Source organism: Artibeus jamaicensis, unplaced genomic scaffold, assembly GCF_021234435.1.
Source record: "Artibeus jamaicensis isolate MK-2021 breed Jamaican fruit bat unplaced genomic scaffold, CSHL_Jam_final contig_685, whole genome shotgun sequence".
NCBI classification, from domain to species: Eukaryota; Metazoa; Chordata; class Mammalia; order Chiroptera; family Phyllostomidae; genus Artibeus; species Artibeus jamaicensis.
This window is the reverse complement of record NW_026521924.1, coordinates 6,259,178-6,278,769: the sequence shown is the minus strand read 5'-3', so window position 1 is coordinate 6,278,769 and position 19,592 is coordinate 6,259,178. Positions and strand designations below refer to the sequence as shown.

General features: G+C 43.4%; 1 protein-coding gene and 1 long non-coding RNA gene across 3 annotated transcripts in view; one reads left to right on the top strand and one right to left on the bottom strand.

Annotated features, from left to right (window-relative positions):
- JAG1 (jagged canonical Notch ligand 1) overlaps positions 1-1,782 on the bottom strand; it is a 35,537-nt gene extending 33,755 nt beyond the window's left edge. Inside the window, exons 1-2 of the mRNA XM_037136447.2 lie at positions 1,200-1,782; positions 466-771 (exon numbers count right to left, since the gene is read on the bottom strand). Of these exons, the coding sequence (XP_036992342.1) occupies positions 466-771; positions 1,200-1,280 (387 nt within the window). The 5' untranslated portion in view covers positions 1,281-1,782. The remainder of the gene's footprint in view (positions 1-465; positions 772-1,199) is intronic.
- Positions 1,783-2,612: 830 nt separating this feature from the next.
- On the top strand, positions 2,613-18,984 carry LOC119042687 (uncharacterized). 2 transcript variants are annotated; one of them, XR_008392634.1, is made up of 3 exons: positions 2,613-2,939; positions 4,988-5,087; positions 17,747-18,984. It is a non-coding gene; the product is annotated as an uncharacterized LOC119042687 (long non-coding RNA). The 2 variants fall into 2 exon arrangements; XR_005081268.2 differs by lacking the exon at positions 17,747-18,984 and adding an exon at positions 10,825-10,934.
- The last annotated feature ends 608 nt before the right edge of the window (positions 18,985-19,592 follow it).

Sequence of the window (19,592 nt, the reverse complement as noted above, 5' to 3'; positions counted from 1 at the left end):
GCGGGAAACGGGTTCCCTCCACACCCTCCAGGAAGGACACACCCGCCCTCCCGGCCGTTCACGGGAAAGGGGAATGTGCCAATTTGGACGGCGTTCGAAGGCCAAAATTGAGCCGAGTCGCCTTTCACAGCGTTTAATTGGTTAAGCAAAGATCATCTACAATAACCTCTGGCGCGGGACGGGGGGTGGGGGGTTGGTTTACTCTGGGACGCTCAATTTGCAAGTTAAACCCATTTTCCTGGGAGCTTTGCCCCCAAATCTCTAGTACCCCCGTTTTTGTGAGCTGGCAAAAGGCAGCGGGGATGCGGCCTGACGAATATTGCTCCCTAACCACCCCCTCTAAAAAAAAAAGTCCTCAGTGCCGCGTTAAGCCAAAGCTCTTATATCCCTCTCTCAAAGAGAAAGGACTCGGTAAACGCGAGTGCGAACCTCCGCGCGGCCCCCCTGCCTGCGTCGGTCACTTACCGGCCAGGCGAAACTGAAAGGCAGAACGATACGGTTGCGTTCATTGCCGCGACTGGTCTTGAGGTTGAAGGTGTTGCCACCGATGACAGGAGTGGACCCCGAGCCGAAGCTGCAAGGCCCCCCGGCCGTGACGCGGGACTGGTACTCCTTGAGGCACACTTTGAAGTACGTGTCACACTCGTCACGGGTACACTTGCGGTCCCCCGGGTTCCGGGCGCCGCCACAGCAATTCCCGTTCTGCAGCTCCCCGTTCACGTTCTGCATGGACAGGATCTCCAACTCGAATTGACCGGAGGCTCCGCACACCTGCCGGCAAAGAAGGGCGGTCAGCACGGGGGAAAAGTTGTTTTCTTCGAGGGTGGAAGTGGCGAATCCCTCCCTCCCGCCCTGACGAGCTCTCGGTGCCAAGTGAAAATAATTTGACAAAACTGAGCGCAAAGACTCAATGTGGTTCCCGGGCAAAAAAAAAAAAAAAACGAGTGCGGGAGAAACCCGACGACTGCCCGGGATTCGTGAGAGAGGAGCGAACGTGCGCCCCTTGCCCAGCCTGGAAGGTACATTTAGGAAAACAGGGGCTCCCCCAGCCCGGGTGCAGCCCCACCACAGGGGCACGGCCGGGAGCCGGGCGACCCTGGACTCCTGACCCCGCTCGCGGCGCTCAACCGCAGGCATCCTAGGCGTCGCGAGGGAAAAGAGAGGGCGGGCCGTAAAAGTGAGGCCCGGAGGGCTCCTACCTTGGCTCGCAGGGCGCAGAGCAGAGCGAGCAGGAGGCTCAGGGGGCGCCCGGGCCGGCCGTACGTCCGTGGGGACCGCATCGCTGCGCCGCGCGCCGCGGGCACTCGGGACGCCGCCGCCGCTGTTCGCGCTGGTGTTTCTGCCGGTGCTGCCGCCCGTGCTGCCGTCGCCGCTGCCCTTGCAGCCGCCGCGTCCCGGCTCTAATATACTCCGCCGATTGGAGCATGCACGACTGGAAAACAACACCACTTTTCAAAAGCCCTTTCAAGAGCGGCCGGTTCCAGAAGGCAAAGAGCCCGGCCTCCTTTTATTATTCTGATCGCTTCTTTGAGGTTCTCCCCCTCCTTTTCCACCTCCCGGCTTTCTTTCCTTCTCTCGCGCTCCCCTTCTTTTATTATTATGATTATGCGCGGCCTTTTATTCCCTTTCAGATCAGCTGCACAGAGAATGGGGAGAAAAAAAAAAACAACCCAAGCCCAGCTCGCGGGCCGGCCGCAGGTAACACAATGACGCGTGCCCACCCAGCTCTCAGAGAGGGACTCGGAGAGCCCGTCTGGGAGCCGCGGCCCCGGCTGGCCACCTTTACCCAGCGCGCCCGGCAGGCGCATGCGCGTCTATTAATATTCATGAGGGGCGTGTCCACCGGAGACACGCCCCTTCCCCTCTGGGTTGATGGGTAGGGGGAGTACTGGGAGGAACTTGGAAGGAGCTAGGAGGTTCGGGAAACAGCGGACGGCGTAGACGTCCGGGGGCCCATCCCAGACTCCCGCCCTCGGGAGCTTTGGATCAGGCAGGAACAGAGGGAGGGTGCGAGGACCAACTTAGCGGTGTCCCTTGCAAAAGGACGCCCTGGGACCCTATGCACCGACCGCCCCTCTCCAGTGCCTTGGGCCGGACGCCTCTGCCGGCTCGTCGGGGACCCCAGGTGTAGGCGTCGCCGCGCTGTGTGAGCGGTCGGAGCGGGACAGCTTCCGCCCTCCGAGCCGCCTGCGTCAGCTGCGGCTTTTAGGAGGAGGGCTAGCCCGCCGGGAGCCCGGCCCGCTTCCCGCGAGCGAGCCGCCCAGAGCGCGCAGCTGGCGGCAGTAGCGGCAGAGGCGGCGGCGAGGCTGGCGCGCTCGCCGCCGTCTGCTCCACCGGCGGAGGCGACCTGGGCAGGCGCTACTGGGAACTTTGAAAAACTATCCCGGAGCCAGGCTTGCGCCAGATTCGAGGGCAAGCTTCGGGCGCGCCCCGCCTCCCAAATCCAAGTCTGCGTAGCCTAGGAGGGCTTATAGCTTCCTTCCCAAACCACGCCAGGGCAGAAGCGAGGGGAAACCGGGGAAGAGGGCGGCGGGCTAGCCGGGGTCCCTGCTCGAGCTTTGGAAAGGGCAAGGCAAAGATGCTGGTGGGCTTGGACTCGCACTAGTCCAGCCCCTCTACCCTGGCCGCAGTGCCGGGATTGCACTGTAGGCGGCCTCGGAGCAGCTTTCTGGGTGGCAATAGATGGGTCTGGAAGCGACCATCCCCTCGCCATCGCTCTGCAGCCGAACTTGGCTTCTCTGGGGTGGTAGTGGAAACGAATTCTTTTTTCCACTTCGAGTTGAGCCTACGGTCAAAAACAAGGTTAAACACCTGCGGGCTGGCCGAAGCCTCTCAACCCCTCTTCTAGAGAACCTACTGCTGTGTTTGAGGGGACGACCTCTTTAAGGAAAAGAATGATTTACACTCAAGGATGGACAAAGTTTTGGCCTTTGTATTGGGTATGTCTTGCAGAAAAGCGTGACTATTTAGGGACCAGATCCTGACTCGAGTTTTGGGACATGATGGGCTGCAGTGGGTCCAGGGAAAATAGTTTCCAACATTCTGAGATGAGAGCATAAAAGGATGGGTAATTTGTGGTCATTTACTGACTACACTTAATGGGTGGCTGAATATGGACCGTATATTTAGTGCTAGGTTTCATGCAGGGAAATAAGGCAGCTAACTGACCTCTTTACATTTGTTCAAAGCCACCAAGTGTGGTTTAGGAATCTTGGCATTTCATAAACCCAACAAAGGCACCTTCTTAATGGCAATGTGTCCCATCTAGTGCTCATTGGTGAGAGAATTAATTCATATTTTCAAAGAGCCATATCTAAGAGCAGAACAGGTTTGCAGCTGGCATAGGTAGTAGCAACCTGGATATTTTGTCTTAATGTGCTCCAGTCCTTGCTTCCCCCAGTTATCCTAAAAGGCATCCAGTTGTCAACTGTATTCCTATACAGGCTTACTAGTTTCCATAAACTAATCTCCCCACCTCCTGTCTGCCCCTTCTCACCCCTACCCCTAAGTTTCCCAGTTGGGCTGTTGAGTGATGGCTTAAAAGCAAAATGCTTGTGGTGGAAAAAGCACAATTTATGAAGGCTGGTGAAGTCTTAAAATGTGAACTTTGGAGTTCCCATTGCCTGAACCTGTTCTAATTCTGTACCCTATGGCCTATCTCCCCCGCCAACCCCGGACCCCTTCACACCCTCAGGAAGGAGGCTGTGGAGCCAGGCCTTTCATTGAAGAGTTTAGATCCAGCCACCTGACTTAACCGGAGAGGGCCACTTGAGACGCAGGTGCCTCCTGGTAGTAATTTGGGCTGTGTGTAAACTGGCAGGGCAGGGTGGCAGGGGGAGGTTCGGCTCCACGCTACAGGTGAATTTAGCCCCCTTGAATATTAGGAAAGGGAATAGATTTCTCAGGGGTTAAAACTACTCGATTAACAATAACAGAAATATCAAATCCCTAATAAAATTCTCATATCAAAAAGCACAGTGTCACTCATTCTCCCTGAGCTTGGGAACCCACTTTTAGAGAAGACACTTACGGGCTTGAGGGAATTCTTTTGAAAATTTTCAGTTGGGAGTCTTCCAACTAATTGGTACTCCCCCAAAAAGCCAGTCACATTTACCGCAACAGACATCAAGTGGAAGCTCCACTTCCCCACAGCCAGTTCTCAGCCTCCCTCCCTAGAGAATGGGGAACTACTCTGGAAAGAACTCACGCAGATTTGGCCAGGTCACATCCTGCCTTTGGGTATAGCCTGGAGTATGTGAACATTCCGAAAACCATTCCTGTGAAAAACAGCACATTGTACCATCACACCATACCTGTGACTAGAAGATGTAGTCACTTCTGGCCTGTCTCATGTGCTCAAACCATAACCATCCTTGGGAATCCTCTTTAACTTTAAAGAGATGATGCCTCATTTTTCTTTTCCCACAAAGCTTGCCTTTCCTTTATTGAATCATTAACAAGCAGCAGTGCTGAACCCCTCCAAAGACTTAAGAGACATTCAAACTCTTATCATTGTATTTAAGTACATTTTGTCAACTTAAAACCCTGGTTTATCAACACTGATAAAAATCAGCAAATCATTATTTATTGAGGACTATGTTACATTAAACAATATGGATGCTCTCAAAAAGTATACTGACAGAAAGTAAACACAATGACTACATAATGTAAAAATCCATTTATTTGGAGTTCTAGAATAAACAAAACTAATTTACAGTAAATAAAAATTAAAACTGATTGCTTCGGGAGATAGGAGAGTGGAGACAGCTGGGAATGGGCTTTAAGCCTCTTCTGGGGGCAGGGTAATGTTCTGTATCTTCAGGAGGCTTTGGGTTACAGAGGTGTATGTGTGCACTTGACAAACTTTATTAAATGGTACACTTAATTTGTATTTCATTATATGTCCAAAGGAGAATAATGTAATATTAAACGAGTTAATTATGAGTGCTTAAGTATTTATCTTTTAATATTTTATTTTTGACTTTAGAAAGAGGAAGGGAGGGGAAAAGAGAGGGCAAGAAACATCCATCTGAGAGAGAAACATCAGCCTTCCATATGTGCCCTGGGGGAGTGAAGCTGCAACCCAGGTATGTATGTACCTTGACCAGGAATTGAACTGGTAACTTTTTGGTTTGCAGGACAACACCCAACAAACTGAGCCACACCAGCTGGGGGAAGTGCCGAAGTACTTAGAGGGAAGTGAAAAAATATTTGCAACTTGGAAATATGTAATTAGAGGGATTAATGACCAGTAGAGGATGTCTAGATGGATAGATAGATGCTAAAGCACAATAAGTGCTAAAGATTGGATCCACGTGGTGGGAATGCTGGTAATCACATAAAATTTTTTCAAATTTCTCTGTTTGAAATTTTCCACTATAAAATGCTAAGAAAAAATAGTTATTGATATGCCAGGTATTGTGTAGGATGCAAAGAATATGGTGGACAATTCAAAATTTGGGACTTCAGCACCACAGACTGGAGGGCATGCTTGTCTGGAACGATGACAGTGCAGAATAAGGTTCCTTTTCCTCATCCATTTCTTCCTCGTTCCTTTCTTCTTTCCAATAAATAAGAGGAGAAAGTCCAAATATAAGGGACTTGTAAAACATCCTTTGATATCTTCCTTTTTCTTTGTTTGAATATTGCAGAAAAGTTAAGGCAAGTTCATGAGCCCTATTCTACAGAAAAGCAGATGTGATACCTTTCTGTTCTTTTCCAGAAGAACCAAAGGATACTGATGTGTCCTACAAGCTCTTTTTTTGTTAACCACATTATCATGGCAGAAAATGCCAGCCCTAGTAACTCTGCCGAGCCAGCTCCCCAAGAAACCACATCCACCTCTGTGGATTATTTTTCTACATCATCACAAGAAGTTATCAAGAAAAAGGAGACAAAAAGACAACCTTTGGGCAACAAATTAGACACAATTAGACATGAAAAAAGGCAGGATTAAGTTATAGTTCCCACAGCAACCATAACCAGGCCAAAAGTTTATACATTCAAACATAAATTGAGTAGATCCAACCTTTTTTTTTTTCAAAACTTCATTTTACATACACAAGAGATTTGAGTTAACTTTCTTTGGAAACCAGAACTATGAATTTCTTGCATTATCAACAGTAAATTTTGTATGAGCTTCATTTTAAATATTGTTTTGAGCTCAGACGTTTATAATTTTGCCTGTCCTGCCTCAATCCTGTCTCACAGTGATTACATGGAAACCTAGTAAGACAAATAGTTATATGTTCACATTGTCTTTAACAAGCCAATCAAAGAAAGTCACATAAAACCCAAGATGGAAAATTCAGGAACCTTTGGATTTATTTCCTCATTTCATTCCTTGAATTAAACCCTAAGATTCTTTATGAACTTTCATAGTTTTATTGGGGCTGGGAAGAAAAAATTCCAGCCACTTATAAAACGTATTCTTTTCTTTTGATATTAATTAAAAATTCTGGCTGTAAATTGCTGTTAAATTGGTATTCTCAACACAACTGTAAATGATTCACTCACTTTCCTCTTGTTGATAATGTAGAGAGAGGATTGTCAGTTGTGTGAATGACACCTAAATTGACTCGACTTACAGATATTCCAGAACAGCATTTTAAAAAACAAATTGGTCCATTTGTATAGTTGACTTAGCTCAATGCAAGTAACAGTTTTCTATAATTGCAAAGTATGACTGAACTCTCACAAACATTTCTGTCCCCTAAGAAGCTCTGGAAATTACCCATCCAGAAGTAGGGAGCATTGGGGGCTTGTGTCTTTGGAATGTGCTACCCTGACATGCAGATTATTTCAAACTGAAATCAATTAAAGCTGAGCAAACTCAGGAAGCATTATTGTGTTTTTTGTAGGGTTTTTTGTTTGTTTTGTTCTGTTGTGTTGGTGGTGGTGATTTTTTACTTGCCCCTTTTCTTAAAGAGATTCTGAGTTTTAAAAACCTGTTTCAGGAAGGGAGCCTTGGCATAATTACTTTAAGCATTTTCACCTTAGAATTAGGATGACTCCAAGCCTGTTTACTAGCTCACCCCCTGCCCGGTGCCCCTTTGTTTCTGGGCTGCTTAGCAAAAATTTACCTGCAGTGCGCTTTCTACTCTTCCTCAACCACCTGTAAATTGCTTATTCTGACTTCTGAAATCTAAGCCCTGTTCCCCCACTCCAACTTTTTCTCTTTGTCCCAAGTGTCATATACACCCAGTGTTGTCTCATTGTCTATGGAATTTTCATGCTGTGTGAATTTCCCACGCACACTGTATTAAATTTTTTTATTTTCTCCTATTGATCTCTCGCTGTTAATTTGATTAGCCCAGCCAGAAGAATTCAGAAGGTGAGAGGAGAAGGATTATTTTTTTAGGCCCCCACAGAAATGATCACAATAGGATTTACTCCACAAGCACCTTTTCTTCTCATTTGCACTTGGCTTTCTAAACTTGTGCCAACCATAATCTGCCTCCAGATCTTAAAAAAAATCAAAGTAGTTGTTGGAACTTGTGAAAAGGAGAGCTACATAATCAGTTATCTGAGAAAATTTCAAAACATACATAGGTGTGAGAGTCAAAGAAAGGTGATTACACCTGCCAATGGCACAAAAGCCACAGGACTGTACATCCCAGGATTTCATGTTTCAGTTAATGGTTCTCAATAAATTACAAGCCTGTGTCTGTTTTTGACACTTCTGTGCTCAAGCCAATGATTTATTTACTGATGGCTTTCTCAAAATTTGAAGTTATTCAGAATATAAAAAGTGAATGACTGCAATGCTCAATTTTTCATTTGGAAGGTAAATTGTTGTTTTTTACTACTGTTTTTATGCCAAGAGCGCTCAAGGATGGCTAAAGAAACATTAACGTGTGCATAGAGATATTGGCACAAGTGATATCTGTAAATTTCTAGATCCTTAGATATTGCATAACATAGTCATAACATAGGTTTACTGATCACCGATTTCCATAAGCATTATTCAGAAATGATTCCCAAAGTTTTCTTTTGGAAATAAAACTGAGGCATACAAAACTTAGAATGACTGTTAAAGAGAAAGTTTAATTTCTAAAAGATGGTTATTGCTACATGGAAGTGATATTTTTTCAAAGACAGGTAAAAACTAGAGAAGTCAATTATATTATTGTAGGATAGTTTGGCAGTAATTCATGCGAAGAGAAGGTGGGATATTTAATAGATCATATGCGTAATTGCTTTAATAGTGCAGTGTAGCTATGAAGAACAGTACTGTCACGGTCTAACACTCTAGGGCCACAGTCTGAGGCTACATTACTAGAAATCTAAGAGGTAAGCAATTAAGGAAAAATACAGCCTCAGGATATCCTGCAGTGCCCTTTACACAGCTGAGAAATTCGATCAGCTCTGAGAAAGATTTTTTTAAAGGTTTTATTTATTTATCTTTAGAGGGGAAGGGAAAGAGAGAGGGAGAGAAATATCAATGTATGGTTGCCTCTCGTGTGTCCCCTGCCAGGAACTGGCCTGCAACCCAGGCATGTGCCCTGACTGGGAATGGAACTGCGATCATGTGGTTCGCAGGCCCGCACTCAATCCACTGAGCTATACCAGCCAGGGCTGAGAATGATTTTTTAAATAATTGTAGTAAAATAACACAAAATTTGCCATCAACCATTTTAAAATATATTTTATTGATTATACTATTACAGTTGTCCCAATTTTTCCCCCTTTGCCCCACTCCACCTAGTACCTCCCATTGCCTGTGAAAATCCCCCCACTTTAGTTCATGTCCATGTGTCATGCATATAAGTTCTTTGGCTACTCCATTTCCTATACTGTTCTTAACATTCCCTTACCTATTCTGTACCTACCAATTTGTACTTCCTAATCCCTGTACCTTTCCCCCCATTCTCCCCCGTCCCCTTCCCAGCTGGTAACCATCCAAATGAACTCCATATATGTGATTCTGTTTCTGTTCTGCTTGTTTGCTCAGTTTGGTTTATAGATTCAGTGGTTGATAGTTGTGAATTTGTTGCCATTTTCTATGAACTAATGTTCATAGTTTTGGTCTTTTTTTTCTTAAATAAGTCCCTTTAACATTTCATGTAATAATGGCTTGGTGATGATGAACTCCTTTAGCTTTACGTTGTATGGAAAGCATTTAATCTGCCCTTCCATTCTAAATGATAGCTTTGCTGGATAGAATAATTTAGGTTGTAGGTCTTTGTTTTTTATGACTTTGAATAGTTCTTGCCAGTTCCTTCTATCCTGCAAAGTTTCTTTTGAGAAATCACCTGACAGTCTTATGGGAACTCCACTGTAGGTAACTACCTGCTTTTCTCTTACTGCTTTTAAGATTCTCTCTTTATCTTGAACCTTTGGCATTTTAATTATCATATGTCTTTCTGTGGTTCTCTTCACTTCCATATTATTTGGGAATGTGCTTCTGGACTTGTATGTCTATTTCCTTGACCAAATTAGGGAAGTTTTCTTTCATTATTTCTTTCAAATAAGTTTTCAATTTCTTGCTCTTCCTCTTCTCCTTCTGGTTTCCCTATGATTACAATGTTGGTGTGTTTCAAGTTGTCCCAGAAGCTCCTTAGCCTAACATTGTTTTTCAGATTTTTTTTCTTTTATTGCTGTTCTGATTGAATTTTTTTCTTCCTTATGTTCCAAATCATTGACTTGATTCTTGGCTTCATCCACTCCACTGTTAGTTCCCTGTAAATTTTTCTTTCTTTCACATAGTATAAACTTCATTTCTGCCTGGGTCTTTTTTATGCTGTTGAAATACCTAATGAGTTCCTTGAGCACCTCAATAACCAGTGTTTTGAACTTTGAATCTGCTGGGTTGCTTATCTTCATTTGGTTTAACTCCTTTCCTGGAGTTTTGTTCCGTTCTTTCATTTGGGCCATATTGCTTTGTCTCCTCATTTTGGAAGCCTCCTTGTGTTTGTTTCTATATATTAAGTAGAGTTGCTTTGATTCCCTGTTTTAGTAGCATGGCCTAATGTAGGAAGGTGCACCCATGAAGTTGTATGGAGTGGAGCCTTAGGTAATTGCCAGGGAAGGGCAACCCCTTGAACTAGGTTGGTGGAGTCTCAGAAATGGTGCAGCTGCTCTGTGGCTCATGTAGGGAAGAGCTCAGAGAAGGGATAATGGCCACTGCCTGACCTCTGGAGTTTTGTTTGGGAGGAAGCTCTCTCCCAGCCCTTGACCTGATGCCAGACACTTCAGTTTCTCTCTATTTGATTCTGGTGTTCTTTAAGTTGCTGCCCTGGCGCTAGAGCCCAGTGGTAGTGAGTCCACATAAGTCCTAAGTCCATTATGGGACCTTTAAGATAAATTGCCTAACAATCCTGCAGTTTCTTCTATCATCCCAACTGTCCTGCTTTTTACAGCCAGAAATGATAGGGACTTATCTTTCTAGCACTGGAACCCTGAGTTGGGTGGTCTGGTGTGACACTGGGATCCCTTACTCCTGGGATATCTCTCCTGAGTTTTATCCACCACACGTGAGTGTGGGAGTGGTTCATTCCTCATCTTTGCCCCTACTACCATCTGAATGAATGTGACTTCTTCAATTCCTTGACTGTCAAACTTCTATACAGCCCAATTTTCTTATAATCCAGGGTGATGGTTATTTTATAATTTAGTTCTAATTTTTGCTGCAGTTGTATGAGTAGGTGAGCCATGTTTACTTATGACTTAGTCTTAATCCAGCCATCAACCATTTTTTAGCGTACAATTCAGTGGAATTAAGTGCATTCATTTGGTTGTGAAACCAATCTCCAGAACTTTTTTATCCTTCTAAACTGAGACTCTGTACCCATTAAACCACCCCCTGTTCCTTCCCTCTTTCAGTTTTAGGCAAACATGATGCTGATGCTACAGACAGGATCGGCAGAGCCTGGCATGCAGGGATGAGAAGGCATGGACCCATCTGCTTTCTGAACCAATTTTTCAAGGATGAATCACTTGCATATTTACCAAATGGTTGTAGCAAATAAGTCAACTCTAAATGCTGCAATGCTGGTCATCGTAGTTTGGCTGGTTGTATAAACTCTATCTCTAGTTATTCTGAATGCAATGTGAAGACCAGCAGCATTGGCATCACCTGGAAGCTCAATAGAAATTCAAACTTTCAAATCCCCCCTTGCACCTTTTAAATCAGAGACTGCAATTTTACAAGATCCCCAAGTGATTTGTATGCACATTAAGGTCTAATCCACATTGAATACAGAAAGTTTATAGTTAGGCAGGTGTTATTAAATGTACTTCCACTGAATGATGCCATGCTGTATCATTAAATATTGGTTAGTCAAATCTACAATTGGGTCATCCCATCGCAAGTTCAGTATTATAACGAGAAATCTCAGTTATTTACCCAAGCAAATATTTATAGACCAGTATATTCTTTTAAAAAAATAACAAAAACAAGCAACTTCCAGTGAAATATACAACTAAATAAATATCAGGACTAATGAAAATAGAGTTAAAGGTAGAAAACCAATATTAGGAAGGAACAATAGTACATGGAAACAGGCAGATAAAACATAATTAGGTGAATTGAAAATTGGATGCTAGGCTCAGACAACCAGAGTGACCAAGAAAACACAGTTAGCCTCAAGATTAACCTAACTGATGCAGAGACAACAAGCTAGTCTCTCAGATGAAGCAAGGTTTTTCCTGGCCTGTTGTAATGAAAGACATTCACATATGTGTGGGTATGTAATTATTAACATTGGGGAGGCATAGGTCTCACATTATGGAATGCTGAGAAATGCAATTGTTTCTTAGAATGACACACACTTAAAATCAAGGGCAGGACACTGAAGAACTGCTCAAAGAAAGCCAGGTGGGAGTGGGGACAGGGGTGGTGACAGAAGTAAGGAAGGAAAGATAAAATTGACCCAAGTATAGATTTTTCCGATGATAGTTTTGCTTAATCCAAAGATGATCCCTAAATATCTAGTGCAGTGGCTTTTTTGTTTTTGAATTGTTGTTCAGCAACTATTTATTGAGTCACTGAATAAATTATCATGTGTAGGAAATGATTATAGATTAAATTCCTAACAATTTAATTGTTCTTGTTCAAAAGACATTTACAAATCACCCTGTCCAAAGATCAGCAAGCACAGTTTTCCTGAGTTCACTAATATTCTAGTTTATATGATTGTGATTTCCCAGGTCAGTGATACAGTGGATTCCTTCCTTCCTTCCTTCCTTCCTTCCTTCCTTCCTTCCTTCCTTCCTTCCTTCCTTCCTTCCTTCCTTCCTTCCTGTCTTTCTTTCTTTCTGTTTTTTTTCTTTCTCTCCTTCCTTCCTCCCTCCCCCAACCCCTATTTCTCCCTCCTTCTCTTCTTTCCTTTCTTCTTTTCCAAGTGAGATCTCATGTAAATGTATAGATGTTGATGAAATTCTGTAAACTTTTTCTGAGAAGTAAAATAGTGAGCTATAAGCCCCTTCTTTTTGTGATGTAGGGTACTTATAAAAAAAAGTCTTTTATAAGCACATAAGTAGTGAAATAAACCAGTTAGCTTTCTCAAAAATGTGAATTTTACAAGTAGAAATTATGAAATGGCTATCTGATATCAAACAATACTAGACTTCAGGTTTTTTTGAAATGTCTTGATTTCTTTCAGACCTCCATCCACAGATAATAGTAATAAGGTTACAAACTTAGATTCAGAGAATTTAAATTTACTTCTAAAGCCATCTTCACCTATCCTTTCATGCTTTCATAATTACAAATGCATCTATGATTGATTAATTGCAAAAATCACCCCAACACTTTACTCCTGGCCCTTATCCACACCTCTTTGGTTCCTCCCACCCCTTGAGTGTGGCTGGACTTATGACTTGCTTTGGCCAACAGAATTAAGCAGAAGTGATGTTCCAAGTCTAAGCATACACCTCTTGCACACTCTGATTCTTCCTCTTGCCTCAAGACTCTGCCATTGCCAGAGACAAGTTGGGTAACCTGCTGAAACATAAGAGATTATGTGGAGAACTGAGTGGTCACAGCCAAGATCTTTCTTAATCAGTCAGTCTCCATCTGACTCACCAGTTGACTGCAGACACACCGGAAGCCCAACTGAGATCAGCCTAATTGGCCCAGCCAACTCATAGACTTATGAGAAATAACTACTGTTTTTTTTTTTAAGTCACTAAGTTTGGACCTCCTTTGTTATGCACACTATTGTGGCACTAGATAGCTAATACAGCCTCTGTGGGTGAAATTTTAAAGAAAACGGAACCACAAAAATTGCTTGCATTCAGTGAGTAATGATTGCCATTAGTAAACTTCTGTGAGCTAAACATAGCCTGGGGTGACTATCCTTAATAGCTACCGCTTAAGAAAGCAAACTGAAATGTGAGTTAAGGAGGCATAATTATAGGAATAATTTTGAGTCTGCTCAAGTTATCTTAAAAATGTTATTTGCAGGCTCCCCTAAAACAATCATGATAGAGGAGACTCTTGTTATCCTTTTTCCTTCCCCCAATCATTGACCTGTGTGCTCTGTCCCTTCTCTAATAAATACTGACTTGCAGCTAATAGACTAACTTCTCTTACCAAGTAGAGTGAAATATTTGAGTGGATTCCAAAACCTGCGCATGGCAGTTGTCCTTGCATCGCTTAAGGTTTCATTCTATTAGTGGAGCCTGGAACAGTGTCTGACATGTAACAGGAGCACTATAAGTAGTTGCTGAATGAATTTGTTGAACAAATCAGTTGCAAATTGCTGGAAATAGACATCACAACAGAGCCAGACATGTCTTCACACATCAATGTGTTTTCATGCTGAGTTTGAAAACCAGTAATCTCTAAGCCGAAAGAATAGCTTGGCTTTCCAGCAAACCTCTTTAAATAGCTCTTTTTTATACAGGTCTTCAACAAAGACCAAAATTGTAGGCCGTTGGTGTCACTAGCATGTATCAAAACCACCTAGAAGACTCATTAAATCACAATTGGCTGGAGTCCAACACAGAGTTTCCACTTAGTAAGTCTGGGTAAGACCCTAGAAGTTGTATTCCTGACAAGTTCCCAGGTAGTGCTATTCCAGGGACCAAACTTTGATAACCACTGATCTAGCATACCCTGAACATAGGCAATTAACAAAGACATCTGTTTCTTCCCCTGCCCACCTACCCACAGGTGGTTATGTGGGTGTCCCCTGGGATGTCCCCTGGCAGGAAGTGGAGGTTCTGAATGGTCCTTGGATCATGTCGTACACACAAAACAATTTGCCTTTCAATTTGCCAATGAATAATTTGAAGAGAGAATGAAAGGAGAATTTGTGTTAAAAGAAGGAATGCCAGAAGGAATGCCAAGGCCATACATTCTTCTTGAAAGAAAGAAGAAAGAGTCGAGGCAAGGAACCGGGACTGTCAGAGTCAGAATATCCACTGCTTGTGCCCTCCCACAATCTCCTCTGGGACGTAACCAGGAGACACAATCACCTGTTTACCAGCTGCAAGAAAATGTGGAGGGAATCTGAACAGTCGTCTCTGCTTTCCTGGTTAGCACCAGCAGGAAAAAGGAGTGTAGAGGTTTACTGAAAGCCACTACAAGGGCTGGGAGTTTTAAAACCTCTCTTCACACCTTTTATGACATAACTGTTACTGACTTATTTTCTTTATTTACATGGAGTAAAATTTACTCTTTTTACTGCACAGTTGTATGAGTTTTGGCAAATGATCCAGTCGTGTAGTCACCGCTGCAGTGGCGATACAAATATTCCATTACCTCCCCCCATCCCTTCATGTTGCCCCTTTGTAGTCTAGTCCTCCCTCTGTGCCCTAGCAGGGATGTCGAAACTTTTGGCATCTCTGGGCCACAGTGGAAGAAAAAGAGTTTTCTTGGACCACATCTTAAATATATTGAGACACATAATCACAAGTAAACCTTACACTGTTTTAAGTAAATTTATGATTTTGTGTTGGGACACATTCACAGCCCTCTGGGACTACATGAGGCCCAAGGTCTGCGGGTTGGACACCCCGGCTACAGCTTTGCCTTTTGGAATGTTCTATAGGTGGAGCACAGTATGTAGCCTTTTGATTCTGGCCTCTTTTGCGTAACATAATGCATCAATTATGTGGTTCATGTATCACCAGTTTGATTTTTTTTTTACTGAGGAGTGAGTTTGTGGTAGGGATGTGCCACAGTGTGTTTATCCCTCCCCAGCTGAGATGTTTCTGGTTGTTTCAGTTCTTGGTGCTTGTAAATAGAGCTTCTGTAAGTAGCCCTTGTAAACAGAGTTTGTGTACAAGTTTACCTTGTGAACATAGTTTTCATTTTTTTTTTAGGTAATTACCTAGGAGTGGGATTTCTGGGTCATATGGTAAACGTATCTTTATAAGAAACTGCCCAAGTGCTCTGAGAAGCAACTGCCCCATTTTCGCTGTCCTCTGAAATCGCTGAGTGATCTTTCTGAACTTCATGCTACACATTGCTCTGGCTCCCAGGCACATGGCACAGCCTTCACCTCAGGAGTTCACAGAGGTAGCTACCAGGAGCATGAGCCACCTGGGAGATGCTGAGGTTAGAGGTTTGGGGAAAGGCAGGAAGGCTGGGCTTCCCTCCTCCAGCCCCTCCCAGCTTCCAGACCCATTTGTTGAAGCCTGTGTGCCTTCTTCCTGAGGGAGGCTTTGAGCCTACCTCTCTCCTCAGCAAGCATGCAATCTCCCAAACACCACCCTCCTGGGTCAGGCTTTGTTGCCAGATAATGTGACTTTGAAAAGAAGCCCTTCTCCTCCCCCGAAAAGGAGGCTAAGAAAGGCTCTCAGATCAATCCTCAGCAGATACACCCAGTCACAAGCTCCAGCAAATCCTTTATTCTCTTCTCGAAGCAGCTGCTGCAGCACCCCACCCCCCAATTCTGCCCCCAGTGGAAACCCGAAAGCTATTCATATCATTTAATCCTGTTGAAAATCCTCTTCGTTCTCTTTCACTGAGGTGCGGTCGCCGAGGTAAACCTGGGCTTAAATTCATATGTTGGAAAGGAGATGAAAGGTAGTCACATGATTTGACATCCTATCCTGGAAGCTGACCCTTCTCTAATCTAGAAGCTTCGATTTGTAACCCTTGTTTGAGAGTGTTTAAAATAAGGTCTTCAATGAAAAGTAACATTTGAATTTTCTTTTACTGTGCTTTCACTTCAGAAAAGATAGCAAAATTGCAGAGGTGAAGCAGAAATGGTTCCAGAGTGTTGAAGTAACCTTTTACCTATGGGTCATTCAGTTTAAGCATCTACCAAATTTTTTACACTTTGTCTTGGACGTGGTGAAAGAAAACTCTATGAACATTTTACCCTATTGCTAATCACAGCCACATATCTTGGATCTCTCCCCTGAAACCAAGAAGTATGATCTTATAGTCAACTTCTTTAATTTTAAGAAATTTGGTCATGAGATACTGATATATCCAAAAAGCATCAAACCTGCTCTTTTTATTTCAGAGCTTATGCTCCTAGACTTTTTGAGGTCTTTCCAGACTGGGAAAAGGCTCTCCATAAGAGTTCCATAGTTCATGCAGTTACAGAGAAAGCAAAAGAACATAGGAAATTTAATTCATGCATCAAAGAATAAATTGTTCTGCCTTGTGTTGGGACCCAAGCAAGATTTGGAGAATAAATTATCCCAGGTGGCTAATTTAGGGTGAATTCCCTGTGAGGAAAATTACTATAAGACCCCCATGAAGTCTCAATCCCCTGCCTGGGAAACATTTAATGAACTTCTGAAGGCTGGATGGTCCAGAAAGGACATTGGAGAAACAAAGATGTAAGGGCAATTCTGGAGGTTTTTTTGTAATCTTAAGGAACATAAAACAATATGAGAACAGTAGCAGGGAGATGAAACCTGTAGTCAGTGTTCACAGTTCTGCTGCACATTGGAATCACCTGGGGAGCTTTAAAAAGTATTGATGACTGGGCCCCACCCTCAGAGACCTGGTGTAATAGGTCTAGGTTGGAGCCGGGGCACCAAAGCTGTTTAAATCTTCCAACATATAGCCAAGGTTGAAATTTGGCTCTGGACACCCATGTGCTAAGTAGGTGAGTGAGCTAATGACATTACCAGAGCCTTCTCTTCCACAGAGGGCCCATCAGATGTGCATCTCATGGTGCAATGCGCTGGGAAAATTAGGTGAGAGAAAGCTTTAGGACACATAAGAAGACTGAGATCTGCAGTTGTGGTGAAGGAGAAACTGAGAAAATGCCACACTGACAGTTGTCAAGTGGGGACTGAAGAAATCAGAAAGTGTGGGAGAGTCGTTAAAAGAATGAGTTTCTTGTGGATGGTGTTTCCCATGCTAAAAGTACTTTTACATGTATTTTCTCTTATGACTGTAGAGGCAATAAAACATAAAGAATAAAAGATAGATAGAATTGGGTTAGAATCCCAGTATGGCTATTGATTAGCTCTATAATCTTGGGCAAGTTACTTAACACTCTAAACCTGTCTTGTCATCTGTAGAATAGAAGTAATAGTACCTTCTTCACAGGGTGGTTGGGAAAATTAAAGGGTGGATGGAAAATGTTTAGCTCCATACTTAGAACGTGTTTTACCTGCAGTTGCCATTATCATCGTCAGGGTCATCACTGCATGGGGGATGGGGTGGAGACCTAAGGTCATCCTCAACCAAGAAATAGATGGGAGTAAAGGGTGAATGAGTGCAGGGCTTTTTTTTTTTTTTTTTCCTGAAGAAAGAGAGTAGAAACAAAACATGTTTAAAAATCCCATAAACTAAGGATAAATGACCTTTTTATTTATTTATTTTTAGAGACAGAGGAAGGGAAGGAGAAAGAAAAGGAGAGAAACATCGAAGTGCAAGAGATACATCAATCGGTTGCCCCTCACACGCCTCCAACAGCGGAACTGACCTGCAACTCAGGCATGTGCCCTGACCTGGAATTGAACCAGCAACCTTTCAGTTCACAAGTCAGTATTCAATCCACTGAGTGACACCAACCAAAGTTAAAGGAGATTTTTTTAAGGCACCATGATTGGTACATTTGAGCTCTGAGATGCTCCCTATGTTTGAAGAAGTCTGTGTTTATACGGCACTTTCAAAGGAAAAGAGATTGACTGTAACCAGTGAGTGAGGCAGTATTTTGTATAATTGCTCAACTGAGAACTTGTTGGGTTGATTTGAGTTGAACCTGAAGCACCTAGGATAGCAGCAACGCCAACTTTTTGGATGGAGTTGACTCTAGTGAGAGAACTGCAGAGAGGGTGTGTGCCAGGCCATGATCGGTGACAGAGCGTGAGTCCTGGGCTTCAGTGCATGCACCAGGGAAAGAGGAGCCAGATGACTGAGAAAAAGGATACCAGTGTCTGTGTCTGAGAAGTTGTTGGTAGGGCACAATAATAGAAATGAATGGGCAGCTCAGGAAATGAAGTCAAGGGGGGCCCAAATGGAGGCATTGCCACAGGAAAGATGAGAAGGATGGCAGGAAGGGCCCAGTGTTTCACCAAAGGTCACTGTTAACGTATCTCTCTTGGTTTTATGGCCTCAGACAAAGGGAAAGGTGAGTGATGATTGCCCAACTCCCTTTTCACTCTGGAGTCCTGGACACCCACTCTCTTCTACCTGCCCTCTTGCATTGTCCTTCTTGAATTCATAAAGTCCTTCAGGGGCTACCTTCTTAGAAAGCTGCCCGACAGTTCCCTAAGATCTTGTCAGCCTCGTGCTTCTAACAGTTGAGTGTACATAAGAATTGCTTTGAACAATTAATAAACAAATTTGCTCCCCTACTCCCAAAACCATTCTGATTCAGCAAGTCTGGGATGAGGGTAGGGGTGAGAATTTGCTTTCAGAAGCTTTCAGCAGCTTCCAGAGGCTCCCGATGGTCTGAGGTCCACACTTTGAGTGGTCCTCCCTGGATCCTCTCAGGTAGGGCTTCTCAGTGAAAGTTAGTAATTGAGAAGACTCAAATGTTGGTCCTTTTGGAGGAGATTTTGTGGAAACTAGAGTGTGAGAGGTCAATGTTCTCTCAAGAAAAGTCACCCTTTCTCTCTGTGTCCCACCTAAGCATATGAGATATCAAGGTATAAAATGAGGGTGAGAAGTATTGTTAAATTTTATAGATTCAGAGTCTCTATGCCAATGGCCCCCATACATGGAAATGTGTGTGTGTGCGCCTATATGAGTGTTGAGAAGAAAGACCTCCTCCTCTTAATGATCTTTTTAACAATCTTATCCACTCTGCTCAGTTTCCTTTACAGTTTGAGCCTTAAACCCAAAACTTTTCACAAGGGATCCTTTTGTTTCCCCTTTATCTGCCAGGATGAAATCCTCAGTTCAGCTGGACCCCACCTTACTCTCTTTCTGAACCTCATAAATAGCATTTATAACTTGAAGAGATGTCTTTTTAGGAGCCAAGTCTGATCTAAATGTTCTGCCAAAATAAAGTCCTCTGTTTTGACCAATAGTCCTGCTTTCTTTAAACATGTGGACTTCCGAGGTTTGGTTACCAATGGGGGTATACGATTCTGCCGGTTCTGGGAAAATCAAAGGTCTTCCTATGGACAGCCAAGTTGAGAGATCAGAACAGCACAGTTTGGTGTAAACAAATCCATCTCAATTGCTATTTTGGGTTTGTAACTGCTTGAATAGCTGAGAAATC